The sequence below is a fragment of the Pocillopora damicornis genome, chromosome 8 (genome assembly GCF_964200805.1).
Source record: "Pocillopora damicornis chromosome 8, jaPocDami1.2, whole genome shotgun sequence".
Taxonomy (NCBI): domain Eukaryota; kingdom Metazoa; phylum Cnidaria; class Anthozoa; order Scleractinia; family Pocilloporidae; genus Pocillopora; species Pocillopora damicornis.
The window spans coordinates 22,425,119-22,452,389 of record NC_142677.1 but is presented as its reverse complement, the minus strand read 5'-3'; the positions used below and the strand labels follow the sequence as shown (position 1 = coordinate 22,452,389).

General features: G+C 39.1%; 3 protein-coding genes across 3 annotated transcripts; 2 read left to right on the top strand and 1 right to left on the bottom strand.

Moving 5' to 3' along the window:
* Positions 1–362: 362 nt before the first annotated feature.
* On the bottom strand, positions 363–9,921 carry LOC113678874 (small ribosomal subunit protein uS9m). The gene is made up of 16 exons (XM_089214925.1): positions 9,748–9,921; positions 9,436–9,504; positions 8,770–8,857; positions 8,134–8,237; positions 7,799–7,861; positions 7,496–7,526; positions 6,679–6,755; positions 6,299–6,546; positions 5,497–5,584; positions 4,885–5,010; positions 4,315–4,345; positions 3,738–3,843; positions 3,269–3,354; positions 2,580–2,660; positions 1,854–1,932; positions 363–736 (listed from the first exon to the last, which is right to left on the bottom strand). The coding sequence occupies exons 1-16, from the start codon at positions 9,892–9,894 to the stop codon at positions 724–726; spliced, it is 1,437 nt and encodes a 478-aa protein (XP_089071051.1). The 5' UTR covers positions 9,895–9,921; the 3' UTR covers positions 363–723.
* Positions 9,922–11,839: 1,918 nt separating this feature from the next.
* On the top strand, positions 11,840–21,974 carry LOC113678899 (uncharacterized). Its single transcript, XM_089214924.1, has 13 exons — positions 11,840–12,096; positions 12,351–12,455; positions 14,237–14,389; positions 14,889–14,997; positions 15,420–15,457; positions 15,913–15,986; positions 16,085–16,173; positions 16,507–16,679; positions 17,049–17,270; positions 17,476–17,576; positions 17,921–18,142; positions 18,642–18,858; positions 19,512–21,974. Exons 1-13 carry the CDS (start codon positions 11,923–11,925, stop codon positions 21,753–21,755), a joined length of 3,921 nt encoding a protein of 1,306 aa, XP_089071050.1. The 5' UTR covers positions 11,840–11,922; the 3' UTR covers positions 21,756–21,974.
* A 2,041-nt stretch (positions 21,975–24,015) lies between these two features.
* On the top strand, positions 24,016–27,193 carry LOC149041825 (trace amine-associated receptor 4-like). The gene is made up of 3 exons (XM_089214923.1): positions 24,016–24,113; positions 25,409–25,865; positions 26,614–27,193. The coding sequence occupies exons 2-3, from the start codon at positions 25,415–25,417 to the stop codon at positions 27,063–27,065; spliced, it is 903 nt and encodes a 300-aa protein (XP_089071049.1). The 5' UTR covers positions 24,016–24,113; positions 25,409–25,414; the 3' UTR covers positions 27,066–27,193.
* Positions 27,194–27,271: the final 78 nt, after the last annotated feature.

Here is a 27,271-nt window from a genome sequence, read left to right as displayed (position 1 = left end):
CACAAAATAAAGCAGAGTTGACTGCCAAATACGTAGGCGTGTTCAATCAGGCTGGGGCAAAGCGCAGGTACCCCTGAATATTCCTTATCACAGTATTACTGTCACGTCTTTCGTCAAGACAATTACACAGTGTTCGTTTTCAAAGGGTTTGCTTCTGCTTTGTGGGCATGAGGGGGCAAGTTAATGCAACATTCTTTGTCTTGATTGGGAAATTTGGGCAAATATCCAGTCACCTTTACAATGTAGTGCTTGGTCTAGCATCTCTACAGGCGCTTTTACGGAGGATTGCTGCTGTTTCTACCGACATTTAACTGAATGCGTTGAACAACTGAGGTGATTTTCCGGCACATGCCAACTAAACATCCACGTAAATGAAGATTTATTACTATCTTCAGTTAAAATATTTCAAATTGAAACGTTTATATACAATTTATGATCTCTAGGGTCTTGTAAAAGTTCAAAATGTGTCTCCTGCCTCCACAGCGATAACGTTCTAGTTATCTATTAAGCCATAACAATCTACTCTTTGCGCGCGCAGCAGTTAGAGTTTGAAGACTTCGTGAGCGTTTCCAGCCAAAACTTGAAAGATCGACGAATTCATTTTCCTGACGTCGCGTCCTACGGTTCTTCATTCTCTGAACATATTTGAGGAAAGACAGTCTTTCCTCCCCGGTTTTTGTAGATCTTCTTGCTGCCACTCCGCGCAAAACAAAGCTCAGCTCTTTATCGTTTAACCCTGAAAATGAATACAGCAAAATGTGGTCGAGAAAATAGAAGCATTTAGGACTGGAATAATATATAGATTTAGCCAAGCTTAAAAGCGGAGCTCGCATTTTTTTTCCCGCACGTCTCAATGGCACAACGCCTTGCCCCGGCCAGGACTAGAACCCGGGTCGTCCGACTCGGAGCCCAGTGCACTGACCATTGGACTACTGGACAAAGCCGTGGCGTTGGCGTGCCCGCGGTACAGTTGACCACGCATGTTAAAAGTAGCACCTTGTACGGTCGTACGGCCGTACAACCAAATTTTTTTGGGCTTGATGGGTTACTACTATTTTGTATAATTATGGGGCTGCGCTCTGCGAGCTCCGCTATAAATTCAAAATTAGCTTTCCCTTTGGGACTGCATGGAAAAGAGACTTATCTGGGGAATGGCCGGGGAGGAAAATATACAACTAAGGAATAGCTGCTTGGTAGTTTTCATTAATACTGGACTCACGGGGAAAGGGGCAAGAGGCACTGCCCATACAAGCTATGGATGTCCCACTATGCCTGAATTTGAAAACGGGTGTGAAAAGGGGATGTTTTAGTCTGAAATAGGGTCAGGGGATTGGGTTACCGTGCAGCAAACTCCTTCGAAGATATCTAAGGGGTAACCTCCCCTTCTCTTCCAACTCAAAAGGCCGTCTAAAGCCTGTTCTGACACTAACATGTCTTCAGATGTCTTCATATCACGCAGAGCACTGGAGAGCGTTTTGTGGGAAATAGTTGATGGAAAAAAAAAGGTGAGACCCTCTCTTGCTTTCTTCTTCTAATCAAATTTCACGCTATCATGTCGACCGCGCTGACTGTTTTAGCAATGGGTACGACTGGGGGACAAGTCAGCTTCTACAAATAATGGCTACCTGTGGGGTATTTCTTCACGTTCTAAGCCCCATGAATGTGGCATCTTACAAAGAATTTAAACCTTCAATGAAGAGGTCATTAAGGACACATTCCTACTTCGACGAAACTTATCGCCTGGAAAAGAAGTGTTACTCCTTCCTTTCTAACATTAGCAGACTAAAGGGCTGAAAAAGAAAAAAAAAAAAAGAAATGTAATATGGAGTAACTAAAACATTTCTGCGTCTTACCAGGCAAACTTCTTTCTGGCTCTCTTCTGACCGGGCTTCTTCCTCTCCCTTATCCGTGGATCCTTCATCAATAAATGAGCTGAAAAATAATCAAAAGCAGCTCTTCTACTAAAATTTCTCTTGTTAACCTAGTCATCTGCAATCTGAGGTAAACATGTCCCTCTTTAACACTAAATAAATGGAGTAAGTTTCTAAAGAAACTGCGGTAGGGGAGGGGAGGGTAGGGGAGTATAGCAAGAACATTATGTTTTATCAGTTGAGCTGATAATGTAAATTGTTCATCGTAAAGTGTTTCTAAGCTGACGTTACGATCGTTAGCTCTTCTTCAGAGCGAATCCTATCCAACCCTCCTTGTTCCACCACTTGCATAATATTGCCTTTCTGATATTTTCCCAGGGTTAGGGAAAAACTACCATTAAAAGATTTAATTCCACTCACCGACGATTTTCGATGACTAGCCCCGCCTCTGCCCCACCCACTCCCCTCCCCCTCCGTCCCCCCTCCTTTCCCCCTCCCCCTCCTTGAACCCGCATCTTGTATTTTTGATACCCTGGCCCCAGAGTAACACCTTTCATCTTTCGAATTTTGGTCCTGACACACGACGGAAAAACCTACCCTTAGCCTTGAAAAGCTACAGAAATTCCCGTAACAAAGAGGGGAATTGACATATTTTGGCTCGCACTAATTACGAATCGAAGATAGAAATAGACAAAACGAGCCTCGTACCTTCTTCAAGTGATTCCAAATAGCTGTCTTCAAAGTTAAGAAGAGCCCTACTGATAGCAAGCCTGATAGCACCAGACTGACCTAAATGGATAAAATCAAGAGTATAAAATGAGATTACAGCGTATTAGCAAACACATGTACCTTTCTTAGTTCCCAGAGTTCCCAGGGTTCCCAGTCATTCACTTTCTTTGTACGAACGGACAGGAAACAAATGTTAAAGATGGCCTTATTCCGCACCTTATTATTATGAACTACGGTAGCAAGTGCCAGTTTGTTGTAAATTCCGAAAACCGTGGCGAGGGAACCAACCGTTTGAGTGTTAAGAAGTCTAACCGGCAGTAACAAATGATTTGGTTTCAAATAGCCTTTGGAATTCTACATCGGTTAGTCTTCTTTCTCTACTGATGATAATGGATGGAAATTGTACAACTAAATAATATAGTGTCGTAAAAAACCAAACCAGAGTCACAGTTATCGCAACGGCAAATCAGAATAAGGATGAATAACACAAAGAAAGACAAATCTGCAACAACAACAAACTGCCTGACGCGCGAGACAAGCGAGTGATCACGTAGCAATTAGTCTCCGTCTTACGTTCGATTGGTCGAGAAAGTCAATGGCGCGAGTTTTGTAGACCAATCAAAGGGAAAAATCAAAGTGAAGACTAACCAATGGACGGAATTTCTCACCTGAGTGTCCTCCTCCAAGAACTTCACTTCTCACATCATAGTCACCTACTGCATTAATGGCGAGGAATGGCGACATGATTTGCTTTCTAAAATGGGAGATAACGAGAGAATTAAGTTGTAAAAAAAAAAAACGACTGAGACAAGAAAATTGTCGGTGCGGAATCAAAATGTATATTTCGCAGGGCCTTGTACACTCATCCATGCTGTAACTGAGACCTGTCGCTCAACAGTTGAAGCTTTCCGATTGAGTCTCGTAGGACAAAAACCTAAACATTCCGAGCAACCAATAACAGCAACGGTAAATGTTACAAGGAGCCCAAGGGAACGCAAAGCAAAAGCAAAAGGCAAACTGCATCTCTGATAACGAGGGCCTGCTCGCAAGCTATGCTTTCACTAAGAGCGGTTGTAGATACTCGAGCCATCAACTGCTTAATGAAGCCGACAAAAGAGTTGATTACAAATACCATACCTGTCTTCCATTCTGGGAAAATACTTGACGAAAGGCACTTCGTTAACCGTGACGTTTCCCGAGCCTTTCTTAACCCATACCCTTGCAGTAGCATTTTTGCGGTCACCTGGAGTATGCATTAAAAGACGAACAAATCATTTGTTTGCGTTTGTTATGAATAAAAAATTTTTTCATCGGCATAATTTATGTTGGATTGAATAAGGTATCGAAGCAAACGGTCCAAAGAGGAGAAATTCTCCCTCTTTTTGACACATCAAAAAGTTTCCATCATATAGTCATCAGCGTTTTTGATGCCACGCACTGAAAAGCGTGCAACGGCTGCCACGAACATCGTGGATAAACATGGCTAAAAACGAAGGAAAGAACAGGAAAAATGTATTCGTGCCATAAGTGGAGGAAAAGAAGCCATCGATGAAAAGTGGGGAGGGGGGGGAGGAAATAACCAATGGAAAAGAAGTACAAGTCCAACACACCGAAAAATTTTGTTGATGCTCTCTGAAGTGATCAATACAAACGGTGTGAGATCATTTCAATTTAATTGACCCACAAAACTGAGGTTAAACACTGTTTGACCTACCTTCTCCGTAAGCTTCCCCGTCTTCATTAAGCTGTCAAAAAGGGGGAAAAGATTAGTTACACAATAATGGAACTTTCTCATCTAGCCAACTGTTCTCTGTTGCTGCTGAGTCACTCAGACCATACGAGTGTGTGCTAAAAAATCAAGAGCGGACCATGAACTTGTAAAACCTACTTATCACATAAGGCAATCCACATCAAAAAGAATATTAATTGTTGAGTTGAAGTAAATAAGTAACAAGTAAGTTTAAAGCACAGAGAACTTCTTGATCTTCCTGGTCCATCCTGAAAAAGGAATGTCGTCGATGACTGTGCTTGAACTTTTCACCACGAGATTGGAAGTCATCATCAGAGTCGCTTGACTTTTCGCTTCGCTCTGATGAAGACTTCCGCTCATGCAAATTCGTTCCCAGGAACATCTCTCCCTCTTCCCCCCCCCCCCCCCCCCCATCCTTTGAAAAGGAAGGAAGAGAGGGAACCCTGGGAACGAATTTGCCGAACAGGTTGCCTTGTTCAGGATCAATCTCACGCGGACGATCGCACCTTCTAGTTACTAGTCAAATTCACTTACCTCCTTTATCACTTGTTCTTTTCCTGGCAGAGGTATTTCTTTTAGGAAACGAAGTAAAAAAGGAATTGCGTGATCTGCATTTCGGTGCTTGGTTAATTTCTTGAGTCGATGTAGAATAACTTCAAACTGTATTGATGAAAAAAACCAGACCACTTATCATGTAGTAAATAGTCAAAGAGACAAATTCAATAAACTGATAATTTGGTTTTATCAACTGAGTTAATAATGTAAATTGGCCACCATGAAGAGTTTCAAAGCTGACGATTCGATCGACAGCCCTTCGTCAGAGCGAAAGGAAATGTGTAAAACAATCCGATCTTGGGAGTTAGAAATTTTACCTAAAAACTTAGCTTTTGGAAAAACATTACAGTATGGAGAGAGAGAGATTGCACTTGAAAAATTGCCAAATACATTCACGAAAATAGTCGTAGTTTTCTTTATTTTGACTGCCTAAGACGCGTTTGTGACTGTTGTTGTCAACACTGTCAGTACCCATTTTCTATGAACAGCAGGCTAATTCTCCCCGAGGGTGGGTTGGGTAAAAGTTCTTACGCTCCCACCCCTAAAGAGAGCTTGTGCGCGGGTTAGGTACAAATACTACGAGTAACCTACATCTCTATCTGGGAGCAGTTCACCGATCTGCCTTTCCAGTTCAAATTTGCTGATCCATCTCATCTTCTTCCGACTCCAGTTCTCTTTGCTGTGAAATAACAGGGACATGCATCAGCATCTAGGACACATTGTAGAGGTTTTGAAACATATGCAAAAAGCATTAAGATAAACAAAAATACCGAAAAAAAAAAAACGGAAGACGGAAGATGTCATAGATTTGCCGTTTGTCAAAGAATAATCTAAGTCCGTAACTTCTTCTTATCTTGATCTAACACCAATTTCTCGAAACTAATTTACAAGGAAATATGTAGCAGCTAGAGGGGATACTAGACAATCAAATCTTGGGAGTTAAAAATTTAACCATACAAGCTTAGTTTTTATAAAAGATTATTGTATGAGAAAGAGATTACACTTCAAACATTGGCAGATAATTCACGAATCTTGTCGTGGTTTTCTTTGATTTGACTTTATGAAGACGCGTTTGTAACTCTTTAGTTGTAAATACCGCCGGTAACCATCTTCTTGTGAGAAAAAAAAGTTCACTGGTAATGTCCGCTAGGGGATATTTTTTTCTGCAGGATCAACCGGGGAAGAAGGCACCCTAGCCCATACGAAGTAAAGTCACAGCGGTCGTATAATTTTTCCAGCTCGCAGAGCCAGCTGTAAAATAATACTTGTCCATCAGTTTGTTGAATTCGTGTACCTCTAATCCCTCTGTTCAGTTGATAAAACGAAGCGGGACACGCACGGCCGCTACTATCGCACCGATTGACTAACTCTACGCCAGAAACAAGCTATGTACCTCCAAACGTCAGCAATGTTATCTGCACTTTCCACATCACTAGCATGTAATTCAATTTCATCACTCGATGACGAGTGGTCTTCTGCCTCCGAACTATCACTGTCAGATGAACCTGCACTATCTAAATCACTGGATTGTGATTCAGCGTCATCACCGGACACCAAGATGTCTTCTTTTTCTGCTGCACCACTGTCAGTTGATGCAGTCTTGTCAAGAGCATTCAACTTGGCTGTGAGCTCATAAATTTCCTGCGGGACAAATATCATCACTGTATCATACAATATAATTTGAAATCCTCACTTGTGAGTTTTTTAAAATATATGCCTACAGTATATTAATATGCATAATTATATGCTGTACCAAGGGAGGGAAATACTTACAAACAACAAATCATGGAAGCCAACTTGGCCTGTGTAAAAAGCTGCAGCCTGTGGACGGCCAGATTTATCCATTTGCCCTACATGCAAAAATCCAAAGGGGATAAAAATCAATGTTATATGTACAACTCTGTCAATGGTAAATTTACTTCACAAGAAATCAGATTATCCATGCTTAAAACCTGATCTCCTTATAAAGATTGACAAATACTCAGAATTTGAATTTTGAATATGAAAAGAAGAAAAAGTTGTAGCTACAGGCCCCCCTTTTACCAAGACATACCCAAGCACTTAGTATAGACAAAGAGATTATTTGTAACTAGAATAAGAGAGATAGTAGGTTTTGAGCTTAGCAAAGAAATTGAGAAAGATGTTTTCCATCTTGTTGTGAACATGGGACAAAGAAAAAAATTTTTAGTCCCCATGCTTCACCACTGAGCCACAGAAACTCCATGGTGAGCAAGGTCTATTACAAAGTACATATGACATGCATCCTGCATACTGCTAGGATCAGCAATGTTGATAACAACATGTTTGTAAATAGAATAAAACATCTTTCTCCTAAGTCATCTTTCCTCTTAAGAGACATATAAGAAAATAAGACAGAAGAGTGATTACAGAAAAACATGAAGCAATCTTCAAAGAATCAGAAGAAGTGTATCTTTATAGTCAGTTGCACAAGACAAAATAGATATAAAATTAATATATTTATGAAAATAATAAATACATAAGATAGAGCTAGATATCAAAATGAATATGAACATAAAAAATAGCCACAAATATAAGTACGTAGAGACACAAGTGATATATATGCCTGTACCTGTCCATTGTCTGTAAAGTGTCTTAGGGTGCTATGAGAGGGTAAAAACAGAGGTAGATATGAGCAGCAGGTATAGTACAAGCTTGAACATTACAGAAAATGTTTTTGTTTTGTTTCACTCTACTCTGCACTTAGTCTAAGAAAACTGTGCCATTCTCCTGACCATACAGAAACAAACCTGATGCTAAACAAAACTAATTCACATAAATTTTCCTATGCCTGATACAATAACCTCTTGTGCAATCTAGATATGGAAAGCTTATAACTGCCCACTTGTACTTTAGGTAGAGCTGTTGCTGATACCTCAAAGGTAGGACGACAATCCTTAGCATACAATCCAGATGGTAACAAGTATTCAACTGCTTCCTGAAAATAAAATAATGATTAAAACATGTAAATACAAAAACATGGTTCCCCAGAGGTACATTTGTGGTGTAAACAACAAATAAAGTTGTGATGTTCATAAACATCTATTTTTGCTTGTTTAATAAATTTGTCTTTTACATGTATAAAAAAAAACTTAAGCATAAATCTCAACATTTTCCTGGACTTCATCCTAAGAAACATCGAGGCTCTCTGAAAACAAAGCTGACTGTTTCCCAAGGGTACAAACATTAAGTGTATATTATACTCAGTACCTGCGCATCCTCTAGGCTGAACGATTCAGGATCCTTCCCCATCAACTTTGCCAACCATAAGTGATACCTTTCATATCTCTCAATCATCATTTGCATTGATGGATCTGGGTGTGAAACACAAATTGCAAAAGGTCACTGTTATATAATACTATCCAAAAGAACCCTTTTCCTTTGTTTCATTAATGTTCAAAGTTTTTTATGTCTTGGCTGTGATTGTTCTTCAGATAAAAAGATCTTTCATTCTTTTACTTTCACTTGATGGCTCATCATAAGACCAAAAATGTTAGTTGGCCCCAATTGAAATTTAAGTTTACATTTAAAGGATACTCGCCTATTACTTGGTATCTGACCTTTTTACCCTAGGAGTGACTAAAATCTAATTCTCCTCATAAATTCACACCTGAATCATATGTTGTGGTCAGAAGAGTAAAGGAAATGACAAGCAACTAAATAAGATATTGATTGTTAAACAAATTCTCCTTGTCAGCAACTTAGGAAATGTATAGAGAACAGTATGGAGAATATGCATACTGATGTTTTGGTGTGAAGGGTTAATAAGTGTCTGTCTAACTATTAAATTTATGGAGTGTGTCAGAAATGTGTTGGATATCTTTATTAAAAAAACAAAACAGAAACCTTCATCATCCTGCTCCCCCTCTGAACCAGTAGAGCTTGAGACATCGATACCGTCTACAGCATTCCTAAAGTTTTCTTGCATCAAGTACTGAAAACACAATTATTAATTTTAATAATTCTCAAAAACATCATTAAATGCTGGCAAGCTTCCCTGTAAATAAAGGAAGTCATTCCACACAAAATACATGCTGAATTTTTGTGGAGGTAACACACAGTTTCTAGGTCTAATATGAGTATAAACCATTGTTGAGAGCACATGTTCTTGTAGGTTATTGACTTCATGTTAGTGCTTCCTTAAATTTTCTGTTACTAATGAGCTCTATCACTCAATTTTTCTTATATTCATTTTACTTTTTCTTAATGCAATGTAGGGTCACAATCAGTGATCCAATCTATAAACCAATCAGTCGTCTGATCCGTAGTCCACCTAAAATGATCCCATCAGTGTTCTGATCCACTTTTGATTACATGAATACCTCTTAATTTGTGTAGGGCAAACCAGTTAGCTGCAATAAAAAACTATAATTATTTGTTCTATGCATGAAATTATAAAGATGAGCTAAAAATTATCGCTTATACGTGACTAGCCCTTTTTGCATAGGTGTGTACTCTTGGTATCCAAAAACACAGGAAAACAAAGGTACATGAAGGGAGTTTAAAACTTACCTGGGAAAACTTTAAAACACCTGACGCACGTGAAGACTTTTCATCTGCATAAAACCTTTTATTTGAAACCTTCAAAGCAATATACGATGTTTAAAGTTCACTAAAAAAATCAGCTGATCAGAAACAAATTTGCAAAAAAGATGTCCAGCTATATTTAAAATTTCGCCTCCAGAAGAACTCGTTCAGTACTTTTGTCACTGGTATAAGCTTATTATAGACAATCCTCGATTCGATTCGGCATCAAAAATATTTAAAATTAATTGAACTCGAATCAAATTCAAGAATCGAAAAGTTTGATTTTACACACATTACCTCTAATGTACTAGTGACACAAGCTGTTGGACATCTCCAAAGATATTTTGAAGTATTGATGTTTATTCTGCTCGCCCTGGAGTAACAAAATGAAGATGCATAAGCTCGGCAACAAAAGCGTGCACCAAATCTCACTCCGGACGCCATTTTGGATTAAAATATTGGAGCCCGCAAAAATGACTTTACTCAGCGGAAATTTGTCTTGCAGAACCATTGATATAAGCCGTTACGTAACTTGTACAGCTATAAAAGAAGTCCCAATCCCTAAAATTCGTCCTAAACAAAGAATTTCGTAAGAAAATTAGGTAATTATTAAAACTAAGAAGTTCATCTGCGGCTATATCAATGCGATGGCAGCCGGATGGCTTCGGTGGGATCTCCTTTAACCAAGAAAAAATAAGTTTTCTCTCGCCCCTGATGCATCCCTATGTATGTCTACTTTGCACCTCTTGCCTGACCTACTGGAAATACTATTGCATCTCGTAACCCCCAATCTAATAACTTATGTACTTCTGTACTTCTTCTACCTCTCCACCCCCTTCCCCTTATCAATATGATGATTCATCTCATCTTACTCTGAAGGAAAGCTCCTCCACCATAGCTTATACAACCCGAGTCGGCAGAAGAGAGTTAAATAAATTGGAAGATGCCAAGTTGAACTTTCCTTCATATCTTTTCCATAATTTACATCTAGGCTTATGAATAATAAGGGCAGTATATAAAAAAAACGGTTTTTTTTATATATCAGAGAGAATATGCGATAAGAGATAAGTGCGGCACATGAGAAATAATCTCAAACAGGTTCACCGCCAAATTGAAATGACTGCAGCCACTGCACTCCATCAGCAATTCTGCAGCGTTCGGAGAAGTATTTTATCAAATATGAAGTTTTAATAGTTGATCATTTTTCTGTTCTAACTGATCCCTTCGGATCTGCCCATGGCAAGTTCGGTTGGACATGGTAGTGATGATGACATATGATAAGAGTGAAGGGGGGGGGGGGGGTGGGCACTGGAGAGGGTTACGCACATTTGCCGATCTGCGCTATTTTTTGGCCCGAACCCACGGTTAAGAAAGTAGCGTTATAGCATTACAAACTGTTTTTTTCTTCATTTTTTTTTAGCTTTCTCTAAAGGCCGAAGAATGATATCTGAAGTCCACAAAAGACCGAACATATACACTCCAAGCTCCAAGATTGACTGAAGACTCTGAAGACAGGAACGATGGGATCCACAATCTGAACTTCAATTTTGGACAGTCGATCCATTATAGGAGACAAAAATTCCGTCCGATCCGCGATCTACGTTATTTTTTCAATTCCCTGATATGATTGTTTGCAAAAATCCCTAAACCAAGGTTTTCTTTTCAACTGAAATCCGCCGTAACCAAAAGCTTAACCGTAAAATTATCTAGGATAAATTAAAATTCTCGTTTGAACGCATCAGTGATGCATTCAAATTACTCACTATGTTTGTGAAAAAATAAACGAGCTACCTGTTGACCGGCAACTGTGTTTAATAGTATCACGCTCGTGTAAGCGTAGCAGCTTAGAAGTGGAAAATATTTCACGCATCGGTTTACTTCATTGAATACGCCCTGAACAAATTACCCGACCTAGAAATGCGAAACGGGTCAGTAATTGATACCCTTAAAGCCAAGGTTGATAAAATAACTGAATTGGCCGAGAGCAAAGCTTCAAACTTGGTGTATACTCAGGTTATACCAAGGAATTTGAATCAAGATTAATCATGAAGAAAGCTTTATTATGTTACACTGATTTGATGTAAAAGAACCCTTCACTTTGTCACCGTCAACAACAAATCAACAAGTTTCAGATAAATTCAAGACTTGCGCCAAAGAGAATGTACAAAGAAGAAATAAATATAATGGTACAATATCCTCCTAAACATAAATTTAGCTCCCAAAAAAGTTCAATATTCACCTTAATACGAACGAGTTTCGCTCTGAAAACGTCGAATTACTATGCAATATTGTTTTTGCCTTTCGCGCCTTTTCATGAAGTTACCATATTAGGAAGTCAGTAATGTCTTCCATCGCTCCTCAAGCCGCACGAAAGCGAGGCTAGCTGCATTGAGTAAGAATAGGAAATGAACGGAAGTCAAAATCAAATGGTTCCAGGATAATCAGGCAATCCCCAATGTCTGACACATCGATATGCAAGCTTCTGTGGTCGTCTTTCTTCTGGCCTGGTTTGGATTAGCGACCACAAACGAAGAAAGCGACGGAGAAGTACATTTTACTAATTCGTGGGCCGTTCATATCGAAAATGACGACTTCGAGGCGGTGAACAATATCGCACAAAAGCACGGCTTTGTAAATCAGGGACAGGTAGGTTGATACGGAGCCTTAGCCACCCTGTCAAAGTTGCAGCGATTCGATCGCTTTCGGAGCAAATTTGTTTTAAACGAGCGTTAATCTCTGTGCGCGAAGATTAAGCGCTTGATTTATTTGTTTTGCTATTTGGGTCGGGCGCAAAGACTGGTTGCTTTTATTATGAAGGTCAGTGAGGTACCAGAAGCCATGTCACTTCCTTAGGATCAACAAATGTCAACCTGCACTTGTTGATGTTTTGTGTCTTATAGATAGGGAGTCTTCCGGGATACTACCATTTCGTAAAACATAATGTTCGAGAGAGATCGCGGCGGAGCCTGGATGATCACAGCGATACCTTATTATCGGAGCCAAGAGTAAGTTTCATATCTGTGTATCTCTTTATTGTCTCTTTATTTTACTGGTGGATTTGAATTTAATCACAGATTGCTACCGGTGGATATTCAAAAGGTTCCCTCCTAAACCATGCACTTGTAACTTAACTCAAAAATTAATGTTATTAATCCCGAGAGGAAAAGGTTAAAAACATCTTTCTTAATCACTGATACTGTGCAAAATAATTGACTGATTTACGGTTTGTGGTTCATGAAATTTAAATTGTTCAGTGACTGTAGTAACACCAGCTCAGAATGTGCAGTCACCACGAGACTTAAGAGAGCGTAACTCTTACTACCACTGTCTTCTGACAGCAAAATTATCGACTCGTGAAATTTTCCTACAAGTTTGATTAAACCTTCCGGCTTCTTGACACATATCTCAGAGATGTCTTTACTTCGTAAATACGCCTTCAGGGAAAACTCTGCTTGGACTTGAGTCAATTTCGCACATTTAGCTAATTGCAACTGATTTTTTAATCAGCTGATTACCGGCTTAGCTTTTTAACTTTAATCACATCCTCTAGTAAGTTTATCAAGGAAGAATTTTATATTTTTGCCTTCAATATTTAGCTCGGTGTCTACGAGTTTCACGTCTAGATCTGAAGTAGCTTGATAAATTTGTCTTCAAATTTCCACGAATTGTGTTGACCTTAGGCAAGTCTATGATGCGAAAAGAGCGAAAAAGTTATTCAATTTCCTGTTCACCATGCAAATGAGCTTAATGTGACAGCTCTTTGTCACTTTTCATGTACTTTAAGGACTTTTTTTCTTAATATTACCAAATCTTTTCCGCGATGACAGTAACTGAGAACAAACTTGCTACACTTATTGTAAGAGGTTCATGATTTTTCTTGGATGCACCGAAAAAAAAAAAGGAAAACGCCTCGACGCGAAAAGTCTTAGGGTCTCTTTCATTGATTATACTTCACGGTATAATTCGATTTCCAGAAATGAATCTTTTAATGTTTCTTCAACCAAAATTGACACAATGAATCAAACGGTAAACACCACTGAATAACGAAACTATCAAAGTTCGTCTAGAGTAACATGACCTGTCGGATGACCATTGTTCGAGGTGTTTCAATAACAGACAGTTATCATCGATCTATCGCTGCTAAAAGACTTTTACCGCCACTTGTCTGGCTTGCGAAAAGGCTCGTATGCGAGCTTCCCCCTTACAATCCCTCTTCCAGATACAGCCGTTTATTATGTCATCGGCAGCCGCTTCTTAGTGGAAAAAGTTATTGAAATCCTTGTGATCACTGCAAAATTACAAGATTTCCCTCAAGGAGATGGAGCTTATAGTTATGTTTCAGCAATTTTTGATAATAGATGATATAAATCCAATCATTCAAGATTGTCCTTCTGGTCATATCGAACAACCCCACACAAGTCTTCGCTTCAGTATTTAATCTGCTGAAATATTTCAACCCTATTGCAGTATAACTGCTCATTTATATCTAATCTGACTCACCTGAAAGTCGTAATTAAGTCATTGTCGCTGTCTGCAATTAAGTGACAAAAACGAAGGTGGTAATTTAGACGGACAATCCTTGTCTATGGCAACAGAGACACTGAGGTGACGAAAACACCTTAACGATGCAGGTTATATGTTTAATAAAATATAGGTGCAACGAGTACCCATGATAAAACTATTAGTTTACTGGTTTGAGCTGAAATCAATCCATAGCTCTGTTAATTTAGCTGCTTGTTCAAGTCAGTTATTAAGGTAAATATAATGTATAGTGTTTAACTCTCAGGTGAAATGGGTGGAGCAGCAAAGAATTCTGGAACGGAGCAAGCGTGACGTCATACAGGGTGAAGACGAACTGGTACAGAGATCGGTGGCTACACTCAGGCAGGATACCGCTTTCACAATCCGCGATCCCTTCTTCAAGGATCAATGGTATTTGGTAAGTAGTCAGTTAACCATGGGTCAGTTGCTTCTCCGTTATTTCCAAACGACCCTTACGTTGGATAGGAAATGCCCATTTCGTAGCTAGATTCATTCAAAAACAGTCAGAAGGCATTTCTAAAAAAACAAAAGCTTGTTGTACCAACAAAAATAGATTTTAAGGGATATTCATCTGCAACTCAGCAATGAAACGAGTTTTTGAATGAGTTCATCGCACTTTTAACAGCTCTCTAGATGCGTAAAGTAGCAATTCATTTACCGTGAAGACGAACCCAAGCATTAGTAAGTGTGCATGGAAAAATAACAACTTGATTTTAAGCCTACTTCATGGAAAGTCAATGCTAATTATTTAATCATTTTGTTATTGTTGTTAAAACAAATTAGGTGAGCTGTTTTTGATAGTGAGCAAAGTGGTCAGCTCAAATCCCTTTCGTTATTTTAACGATGCATTTGTCCCATACCTTAAACTGGTACTTTTGGGCTTATGTTTTCATTAGCAAAATATCGGACAGTCTTCAGGACCCAGCGGGGTCGATATCAGTGTGTTACCAGTTTGGGCTCGTGGATATTCTGGAAAAGGAGTCGTGGTATCAGTACTGGATGACGGTAAGAAATAAGAACTTACACACTGCCTTACCATAAAATGCCGTATTATTTATTTACTCCCCAATTTTTCCTTTTCATGTCACTTTCTAGTTACTACCGCATTGCCTTGCTTTGGGACGCGGGAGTTTTCGTAATGATAGAAAAAACCCGTGAATATAGAATATCTTAGGTTTTTACCTCTGACCAAGACAGAATTTCTCCTTACTATATCTATACAATGTAATGCAGACAAGTGATAATAATAAAGAAAAATATCAATTATGGGATCGCTAATTGATCCCACACCAAATTCTCCAAACTAATCTAATGGGAATTATTTGGCGGACAGTAAGGATAATTACTAATGAGATCTTGGAAGTTTAAGGGTTAATAATCTCATTACCTCTCTGATCATGATACGTTGTACTCTTTTCACCTCTCAGGGCTTGATCACACTCACCCGGATTTAAGGAGAAACTATGTAAGTCCGTCTTCTTTTTCCGAAACCCGTTGACTAACGAACGTTGGAGATTCGCTTTCTACAGATCTCTGAAGAATAGATAAGCCGTAAAGTGACTTACAGCTTTGGAGCTGTGACTCTTCTAGTTTGCGTGACATGCAAACTAGAACGGTACCCAAATCAGAATTTTTGGTACAGATTAATACTGAAGAGGACCGTTACATAATTCAGCCAGAATCAAAGTAATTGAAACAAATTTCGATTCCCATGAATAAAATCCCTTCAACAGTAAAGCACTGTTCCTCTGAATGTAAACATCCTTTCTTCATAAATTCAGAAACTCGAAGAGACGAGTTCCACTCACTTTTTTATCCTTTTTACCTTTAGAACCTCCCGAAGTACATGACGTTTTTCTTACTGATTCAGCTATTTTGGCTCTAATATTGAAAAAAACCACACCTTTTTCGTTTTTTCAGGATCCAGACGCGAGCTTCGATTTTAATGATTTTGATGGAGATCCAATGCCACGGGACCAAAACCCGGAAAATTGGTAACAATGAAGTTGTTCAAAGTTGCCACTGTTATTCAAGAAAGTGAACCAAACTGAAGGTTTTCCTTTTTTTTTTTTTTTTTTTTTTTTTTTTTCAGCCATGGCACAAAATGTGCAGGTGAAGTTGCAGCTGAAGCTGATAACGGAATCTGTGGGGTAGGGGTGTCGTTCAACGCTAGTATTGGAGGTGAGTCTAACATTCCCTGTTGAACATTATCAGGTAGTGAATACATTTACAATTATATAACGATCTAGGCCTCTTGCTTTCCCCAGCTCAAGTAAGGTTTTATTTAGGAATGGCTTGTTCTTGTACATTCAAATTTGTCGTAAAAGAGAAGAGTGGATGGAAGTTTGAAAGCTGTTGTTCTTCATTCGACCAACCATTGAAGCATAGGGGACTCACTACGAGTCATCGATGCGGTGTTCACGTTGGTTTGTGCTTGCCTTCAGTAAAGTCCCGTACAGAAACGAACGGCTTTTTAAACAAAATCCATCAATTGCATGTCATGATTTTACGCAGGCATTCGGATGCTGGACGGTAGAGCTACAGACACAATTGAAGGAAGCTCTTTAAGCTACCGCTCAGAATACATTGACATCTACAGCTGTTGTTGGGGGCCAAAAGATGATGGCAAGCGATTTGGTAAACCTGGTCATCTTGCAAGTAAAGCCCTCCAAATTGGTACTCAACGGGTAAAGTTATTTCGTTTCACACTGTACTTATTTGCATAATTCGGTAACTTGAGAATCAGCTTGACTTTGAATGGAAAGGTCAAGCCTTGCCTGAGGTCACTGTACTTTGTTCTCGATTAGGACAATCTACTCTCACAGCGCCTCTCTAGACCCACTCAGGAGTGTAAATAGGTATCGGTGAATTTACCTTAGCTGATCCATTAGGAAGATTTTAGAAGCTAATCAAAGGTCAAAGGGTTGACGCGTGGTGAATAAGCTTCGTGCCAAGGTAGAAAGACAGTCAAGAGTGAATTATTCGTTGCTTCACGCTTCTTACTGGCCCCATGTGAAGACTTCGAGTCTAATTAAAAGTTCTATTTTTCACCCCAGGGTCGCGGTGGCAAGGGCAGCATTTTCGTGTGGGCGACTGGAAATGGAGGTCTTACAGATGACGACTGCAATTGTGATGGCTACACTACCAGTATATACACCATATCGATTGGCGCCATTAGTGACCATGGACTTTCTACGTACTACACGGAGACTTGCGCGTCAACTCTAGCTGTCACATTTTCTGGAGGATCTCATAGAGAAAGTGATGAGAACAGAGTGGTAAGTCACTTGAAAAGTGTTGAAGATTTCTAGCAAATTACCCGCACGTGATACAGCATTTTTGGCAAGTCATTAAGACTTCACAGAGAACAAAACCTACTTGGACCTCTTGAAAATTGCCATAATATACCATAATGTGTACAAAATCCATGACAAAATTAGCACACTAAGGCATGCAATGTACATTTCTTCTCTTCTTTAAAAGGTCACCACAGATTTGCACCATAAGTGTACTAAGGTATTCAAAGGAACTTCTTCCGCTGCGCCGCTGGCAGCAGGAATGTTGGCTCTAGTATTGGAAGCAAAGTACGTTATATAGGTTAACCTACTGATCTTAGTCATGTGTGATTGTGTTTGCGTGTTAGACAGTTATACACTGCGTTACGTCGGTTAATAAATTAAACAACCGTTCTGTCTTTGTCCTCGATTGGTATAGTGTCTTACAAGTCGTTTCCATCGAAACATCTCGCTTCAAAGACAGGTTTTCTGGTGGAGGGGGTGGGGGAGGGGGGGTGGGTGGGTGGGTGGGTTGTAATTAAGGGCGGGAAGGGAAAATTAAGATTGGCATAATCATGAACACCCTACACCCTAATCGATAGTAATGGAGGAAAACGTATGAATTACTTACTTGTGACTGGACTTAATTTCAGCCCCACGCTAACGTGGAGAGATGTGCAGCACGTGATAGTAGAGTCCTCTCAGGTAACAAGTCCATTGGATGAAGGATGGAAGACCAACGGTGCAGGAAAAAGATACAATCATAAGTTTGGCTTCGGTAGATTAGATGTCAATAAAATGGTGGAGACGGCGCTGAGGTGGAAAAATGTCAACAGGCAGCGTATCTGTCATGGTGCTTCCCACAGTAATAAAAGGTCTGTCAACGTTCTTTACTAGGTCCTCGTACTTAGTAAACATAATGGTCTAAGAAGGTCATGCTTTCTTGCCGAAACCGAACATATTGATAATGATTGAATTGTGGAGAAATGACTTTGGAAAAGATCATTTTTCAACATTTAAAGTAATAGTACTTGTCAATATCAATGAGTAAAGTTACTGCAGATAGATAATTGTAGCCACGATTTGCTGTGAATCGCACAACATGCAGTCCTATCGCAAATTAAATGCACCATAACAAATACCAGAAATTTGCTTAGGGAGGTCTCATGTATAAATGTCAAAGAGGGAGTGGGGAGTTTGGGTAGCCCGGCGATGGATCAGCATCTCAAATAGGGGTTGTAGCCATACTTCTTGTCCTATCATGCTTTTGAGACCGGTATTTTGGACAGAATTTCCCTTTCCAAACTTCCGGGGTCTCAACAGTTGTCAAAAGCACTTATCAATGCTATGCTTTGTTAATTCAAACCTTGACAGATTCATCCCAAACTCTGGTAGTCTACTTCTATCAGCAAACACGTCATCGTGTTCAAGCACTCCCTCCGAGATAAGACGACTAGAGCACGTGCAAATAAACATCACGTTACATCACCGTCACCGGGGAGATCTTAGTATTACTTTGATCTCTCCTTCCGGGACACGGAGTAAGATGCTTACAACTCGGAGGAATGATCATTCGCCACTTGGGCTCAAGGTAGTCTCTTTTACAGTCACAGCATTTCTTAATTCGAATAACCCCTATTAGTTAGAGTTACGTCCTGTACACTTGGCCATGAGCGAGGTTGAAAAATGGGACGCATTAGCACAATAATAAATGTGTGCTCTCTAATTGATTCGGGGAAGGGATAAGTGTATGATTATGGAAACCAATAAGATGGCAGTTATGAAACCAATACGACCATTCAACCTATTCAATTTTTGGTTCAAAACAGTAAAATGTGTGCGTTTACCTGTGATGTTAATGGGATCACAGTGTCGATGAAATGTCAACTGCAAAGCCTTTGGTGCTTTTGCATGTTCGCGGGTTTTAGAAGTACGAACTAGGAGAGAAATATTCTGCATTTTGTTGCTCTCGTGTCTTTGGCCGATTAAGATAAAATGAAAACAAAAGATTGGTATTTGTACTTCTCTGTTAGATCGATTGGCGAATCCTGCGGTGGCGAAGACCGTCGTGAATGTGTATCGAAAAAGGGCGTTCGGGGTTGAATTATCGCTCATTTTAAAATATACTTATCTTCTTCTGCTTGGTTGCTACGGTTTCAGTAGATGCACTGTTATTCAAAAAACGTCCTAAACTACCTTTGAATTGCCTCTCAAACCATTTGACACATGATCTTGTTTTCACAGAACTGGCTCTTTATGACAGTCCATTTCTGGGGTGAAGACCCCAGGGGACTGTGGACTGTGGTAATCACTGACAATGATAACAATAATCGTGAACATTACTTGAAGAAACACTCACGAGGAGATGAGGAAGATGTCACCAGGATCTTCTTGGACGAAACTGGGAAACATGGTGAAATGCAAACTGATGATCAGATGGACCATGCCCAGGACCACATTATGAAAACGATGGAAGATACAGCCGGGAAAATTTTTAGAGGAAATAGATTTACTGTGTCCTCTCGTAGGAAGAAATTACAGCATGTCCACGATAAACCTTCTCTGAGAGTGATTCACAAAAAGGTTTCGAAGAAAAATCCATTCAATAATGCAGCAAAACTTCACCGTACGAAAGTGAAGGAGGGTAAATTAGCTCAGTTTAAAAAGCATTACCTGAAATCCAAGGCAAAAGGCAAAGTTAAAACGAGTAAAGGAAAGCACCACTGGACAGGGAAAAACAGTGATTCAAGTATGGACGCTTTCAAAGGAAAACATGTCGGAGGAGCACCAAACAAGCATGCTATGTTTAAGAAACTTCATGCAAGAAAAATGTTCAGCGAAAACCAGGGAAAGCTTAAAAACACTTTGGTAATAGAAGACGGCAGGGAAAAAGGAAAAAAACCTCGTAAAGTTGTAAGCCAACGGTTAAATGTGACTTTAAATATGGCCTCCAAGGCAACAACGAATCAGAGCACATCTGTAGCTAGTATATTGGGCAAGTCTGAAAATGCGACTAGAGCATTTAGGCTTATATCACAATTGATATCTGAAATTCAGAAAAATCCATTAGTGTCAAAGATTGCCGCGGAGGCGCTGAAAAATCCTGACATAGGAAAACTATTTGGCATTAAGTCTTCCAAAGATGTTCTCCAAAATATTCAGGAAACAAGCTCACCCATGAACAGTATTAATCAGCATAAAGACGATTTTGAAAATAAAACAAAAAGTGATGTAAAAGATTCAGAAATGGAAACTCGTATTGCTGAAAGAGCGAACGGGTCAGTCATAGCAAGTGGAAACAAAACGTCAGACCATTTTGAAACTGCCAAACAAGGAACCATCAATTCAAATAAACACAAGCACATTCAATTCTTTAAAATACTCAAAGATAACCAAGATCACAAAAGTGATACCACTGCAAGTGGAATGGATGGGAGTGGAGGTTTGGAAAGTGGAAATTATGTTGACGAACGTGGTTCCGGAGACTTGAACTTTGGAAAAATTTTGAAAACTGGAATTTCGGGATGTAAAGGATTAACAAACTGTAGTGGCGCCAGCGATGAGCAAGCGTCCCTTTCTGTTTCCAACAAAATAACGGCGCAAGAACGAGGAGAAAATGATGCGTATGAGATATATAGTGGCGACGAAGATGACAGCCAGTACAGCGAAAGTACTGATGATGGAGGTGAAGTCTTAGAAAATGACAAAAACCTAACTGTACTAGAGAATGATGACGATAATGACGATCTTATCCCAGAATTTGGAATTAATCTCAACTCCATAGACAGAGACACCTCAGATTCTTGTAATTTCTCGCTGGATTCTAGCAATGCATCATTGGCGGTTCAAAAGGCACATTGTCTAGAAAACAGCACAATGGAAAAACGTGCCGACGTAAGAGATGCAGAAGACAAAAACCTAGCTCATTATTTAGCAGTTGATAAGCTTAATTTAGCGTCTGGGGAGGACAGTGCAGACAACATTGATAGTCCAGAGGGTAGCCCTTTTAAAAGTAAATTAAAAAGTGATCAAGATAATTCAGATGTAAAATACGACGGCAAGGATTTGGAGGTTTTGCAAGAAGCGTTAGAAAATCAGCTGTCTCGTTTATCGAAGGATCCAGCCTCTGAGAAGTCAAATGCTGAAATCCTCGCTCGTGTTCGGGATGATATCAAACATGGCGACATCGACGACTTAGAACTTTTAGAGGCACAAATTACGGGCGGTAAAAATGAGATGTCTAGAGATGTAAGGAGCAGAACACCACAGGATAATGACGATGATGATATAGATAATAATGATGATGACAACAGAGGACAACGTGGAGGATTTGATGAAGAAGATGAAGAAATAGAACGGAGAAGGATCTCACGTCAAGCAGATAGTGAAAAACTATACAAAAGTTACTATGTTGACCCGGATAAATATGGCAAAGATAATTCCGGAATATTGGAGTCTTGGACTTTAATATTGTATGGAACTAAATGACAATTTTTATGACAGTTACCTTTGGTTATTCATAGATTAGAGGAAGAAATTCAATTGACTTTTTTTTCGAGCTCATGAAATTTAACTAAGGCTCGTTGGGCCTGCATGACACAACTAAACAATATGTGTTCCCGTTTTGGGGGGCTTTGATTGAATCAATTCACGGTTTTACATACATATCCGAATGAAGAAATAAAGATTTATGTGTTTCCGGTGTAACGTGCTTTAAAAGATTCTTCCACCTCGGGTTAATTAGTAATACAAGTGTGGGTTATTTTCACTGTTGATAAGGGCTAAGGACACATCAACGTATCCTACAAGCTTTCAAAGCTTAATGATATGCCTTCCCTGTTAAATATTCCCCGAGAACACTCTGCCACCTTCGTAAATATAGGGCGTCTGTTTAGTCGCAATCACAGCTTGTAGAAAACACGTTCGCGAGCAGGATCCCTCAGGTGCTGTGGCGAGAGGCAAGTTTAAGCCGGTTAGATGGCCACAAGGGGTTTGGCACGAAAAACGAGGCCCAATTCTGGCTGATTTTATTTGCGTATGTTTCCCAGTTTCCCCCATATTATAGAGCAAAAACTTCCCCTCTCTATCAGCATCATTACTTATAGACTCTTATTTAATATTGCTCAGTCTTTGTATAGGAGGTGTCCTGATAACAGCAGTAATGACTACCAGGTTTCTAAGGAAGGCGAAGATGTAGAAAGGGCGCGAATAAGGACGTTGTTAATGAAGGCCTCATCGAATCATTTGCGCTTTGAATCATCTCTTCACTTTAAGAGGCAAAGTAAAAATTAAGTACAAAAAAACATGATTTGATAGCCATTTTTCACCGCGTTAATTAGTAATATTTATTACTAATTAAGACGGCGAAAAATGGCTAACAAATCATGTTTTTTTTGTACTAACTGGCGTTCGCCACTATCGAGTCGCTTATTTGCATTTCAAGACAATATTTTTGCATTGAATGTTTCACTTCGGCATAAGTTAAATTAAATGTCTCCTAATCCTTTTAGAAAGCCGTAACGGATGATTAACTCCCATTTGACAGAGAATTCTCTTGATTTGCCATTCTTCGGATTGCTTTTGAAATGGACTTAGAGACGATCTGACACCAATTTAATTTCAGTTTTCTAGGCTGAATTTTATCAACTTATGTTTTCCCATTTCCACCATTTTCAAAAAACTGAAGTCACTTCAGTCACCCTGCGGCTAATATTTGACTTAAGATTTCTGATATTTTAGATGAAAGAAAGTTTACGTGTTATTTGATCCCCATACTTTATTACCTTTGGTTTTGTGTCTGGAGTTCCAGTTACTTGGGAAGGAACACATGCAGTTTACATCAAAAACATTACTTACGAATTAGAAATCGTTTGAATCTCCTGTCTAAGGATCGGTGTATTTTTAGTGGAAAGCGTACGTTAAACGAGCGACCAAGCACAGACTTCGCCGACTTGGTTGATAATACTGAACTACCAAACGAAAAAAAATTGATTCGGTAGTAAAGAAAGTGAAATATAATTACCATCAACATTTATACTATCAAAGAAGGCAGTGTCTATTCCGAGCCAATCGGTTGAAAAGAAACAAATGCAACCATAAGCCCGATACTAATGCACTGATGGAGATGAAATTAAAAATAAAACATTTCCCGCCTTAGTGAACAGAAATTTAACGTTTTATACAGCTTCTGAAAGCAACCAAGTGAAATGAAACATTTTGTTTTCCAGATGTGATGGGAACAAAGTCATGTAAGTCAATGTAAGTTCTGCCTGGGGAAGGTAATTAAGACCGTGCTGAATGTCTTTCTCGTTGAGTTCAAAAGTAATCGAACAGTTGTAATTTTCTAATAATTGTGAATTCTTCGTTCAATTCTGTTAACTGGGCGGCTTTCATTTGTTTGTGCATTAAATTATGGATTACGAAAAGATCAATGCAATCTATATTTAATAATTAAATCGAGGGTCGTCAGATAAAAGTGAACTAACTCAGCCTTCGGTGATCGCGATTTCACAGATGATTTAGGTGAGTATCATCAAAAAGGTGTAGCCAGTAAACGTTTTCATCTGAATAATAATCTGATTGAAATGGTAGCCTCGACAATTTCGTTCGTGATTTACACGAGACATATGTTTCGATATAAATGGAAGTAATCCGAATAGCGACAATCCAAGTGAATTCTTTGTTCTTAGACCTTACCTGAGCTTCGTTTATGTATATATCCATCAAAATATGAATTTATAAAAAATATATTTTATAGCTTAAGAGGACTGCAACTTAGGAGTCAATTGAGTCTCGTCAGATTAGAGCAAACCAGCTCGGTCTTCGGTGAACATCATGCTCATTTAGGTGAGTATCGTCTAAAACAAATATGGCCAGCGAAGGTTATATCTGCGTAACAATCTGATTGAAATGGTGTCCTAGATAATTTTGCTTGCGTGTTACATGAAACATTTTTGGATTCAAGACGATTTTTTTTCTCTTTTCAAACTTTGACTTCTGTCAGATTTTCTGAATTCCGAGCTCCATTAAAGGCATTCGATACAATTTATCAGAGTTTTTCCCCCTTAAATTTACCTTTTTGATCCTATTTCTCAACAAGCATTAAAGTCAAATGGTAAAGCCTTTCCAAACTCGAGTCTCGATGTTCTGAATCAATTCGAGGTTATTCGCAAAGTGACTTGGTTCGAAATATGAAGTGATAAACACCAATGTGTTTTCAGTACTGCTCATTAGGAAAAAATAAAGAAGATAACTTTCCCATAATATAAACTTCGTTGTGCTTCTAAATACTTTGAATGTCGCGTAATAGGAATGACTCAATTTGTGGCTTGGCCAAATAGGAAAAAATACACAAACAAAGAAACAACACCGTCCCTTTAAAAAAAAAAAAAAAAAAGGAGTCCACATTTTCACGGTCAATGTCCCTTTCTGCGTCTTCACTTTCCTTGGAAACCTGGTCTTCGTTACAGCTGTTATCCGGACAGCTTCCGTTCAAACATTACACCTGTAAGGACCGAAGAAGCAAAGTGTCACATGGCGTAAATGGCGTACAACCTATTAATATAGACATTAAAGAATTGGTTCATGCTAAGCGTTGCTTAGCGTGCACATATCGAGTTGTGGATGCACACGGGTAGTTCGGAGAGCACGAGAGAAGCGTGAAAGTTGCTCGAGGAGCAGCCGAGAGCAACTTTAGCTTTTGAAGTGTTCTCCAAACTTTCCTCGTACATATATAACTAAATATACGCACAGCTAAAAGCATAAACCAAATCTTCCTAATTAACAAAGCGGATGCAACTTGTGCTTGAAGAGAAAGAGTTTTATATGACCACAACGATCAACTGAAATAATCTTTGACTGGGTAAGCCAAAACAAGAACTTTCGTGTGGGTCCAGCACAAAGTCAGTAGACAAACTAAGCATGTCCACTGGAAGTTAGACAAGACAGTCACAATTTGGAAAATCATTGCGATAGCTTAAACCAAATAATTTCGGACCTTGAATACAAATAGTAACTATAAACGCTTAATATAAACAAATGACAAAATCATACTTAACTGACTACAATATTTCGTTATACCTGTATTACATTCGTTACTCATTACGCCATTACTCAAACATCAATCTTTGACTTTTCATCAGAGACCAATGGCTAACAACGAAACTGCAAGTATCATTTGCAGCAGTCCCGTGATGCCTCGATTCCCCAGTAACGACACTAATCTCCTCATAAATGACATAATTCTTTGTACTGTCAACGTTCCTTGCTGCATCTTCGCCTTTCTTGGAAATCTGGCTGTCATTATCGCTATTGCAAAGACACCATCCTTACAAAGACCGAGCAATATTTTGCTGTGTGGTATGGCCACTGCTGATTGTTTGACCGGTTTGGTGGCTCAGCCGTTGTTTGTTTTACAGGCTTTGATGATTCATCGCATCCACGAGTCTTGTGGCCCAGAGTCCACCCTGTTTATAGCCTATAACTTGAGTCAAATTGGCTTTGTTGGATGGTCTTTGGTGAATATCACTCTTATCAGTTTTGATCGCCATTACGCGCTTTCCAAGCCTGTAAAGTACCGTACTAACGTTACTAAAAAAGGTGAGTTTCTAAATCATTTTAAGCCGCAGACATGATATCGCCTGTTACAGTAACCGGGTCTTTCAAATAAAGTATTCAACACGCGTCCAGTTCTTTAAATGGCGAATAACGCTATCAAACGGATAAAATGGCTATCTAGCAGATAAGATCTAAGAAAACGTACTACGCTATCCATGCACCGGATAGAGATTTATCCAGTAGATAGCGTTAACCACTCTTTGAACAACCGCGACCGGAAGTCCAAGTAGAGATTGACAGATTCTTATTTTTTTGGAAAAAATCTCTCAAGGATCTTGATATTGAATGTGGTCTCCTAATGCGTTCCACCATTTTTTGTCGAAAAAGCCATGCTCTGGTTCTACTCATTCATCGTAGCTGTCGATGGGGCTAGATTTTCAAGTTGTAAATTTTATGTTGATTTCTCAATAAAGTTCGTGAAAGATTTCTCCTGAGCTCGAGCAGACCCAGGCTAGGTTATCAACAATTTTCAACAACACAAGAGCTTCCTGTTTGTCTCTTCTTTCTTTGACAGAGGGTTAGTTCCTAGTTCCTAAGTCATTAGCCCGCGCCCGGTAATTGGTAACACTCGTGCAGCAGTGTGCAGGAGGCGAGGTTGCGTAGGATCTATCGAAGTGTATCAAATAACACTGCATAAGCCATTGTAATCTTAAGAACAGAGTACAGAGTTCAACTTTAGATTTATAGGTTTATACATTGTTTTTGTAATAACGTGATTTTTAACCAACAGAGGCAATTCTGATAACTTTCGTGGCTGGATTAACATGGCTTCTGGTGACAAACTTGTCGAAATTCGTGTTGCCAAAATATATTAAGTTGGCCTCGATTCTCGGCGTAGGTTTCATCATCTTGACAGTCATTAACCACATTGGCAGTTTCATCGCCATTCGTCGTCATGACAACAAGGTGATGGACGTCATGGCGATGGTAAACACTTCCATTATATTGAGAAGGGAAAAGAAAGCATTTTTTGACATGCTCGTGATAATCGTTGTACTTGTCCTGTGTTTAGTTCCGTCTCTTGTATATCGTTGGTTTAACGTAATTCTTTCAGATGGTTTTGAGCCTCTGCAAGTTTTGTCTACAAATCTAATCTACATCAACTCCTCCTTAAATCCAATAATTTATCTTGTTAGAAATGTTGACATAAGGAGGGCGTTAATATCATTGATACGCTACTGAGTGCATAAGTTGAATTAAATTGTTTCGAGCTTGAAAAGTCGAAACGAAGTAGAAATAATGTACTTGATGTAAACTATGATTTGTTTACTCATCGTGGCTTTAAAGATAAACGCATTTAAATATTTGTTTTTGCGCGATATAAATTCCTAGTCAATTTTTGATTGCGAGGTTTCAACAGCTAAACTGGTGACCTTCGTCAGGAGATG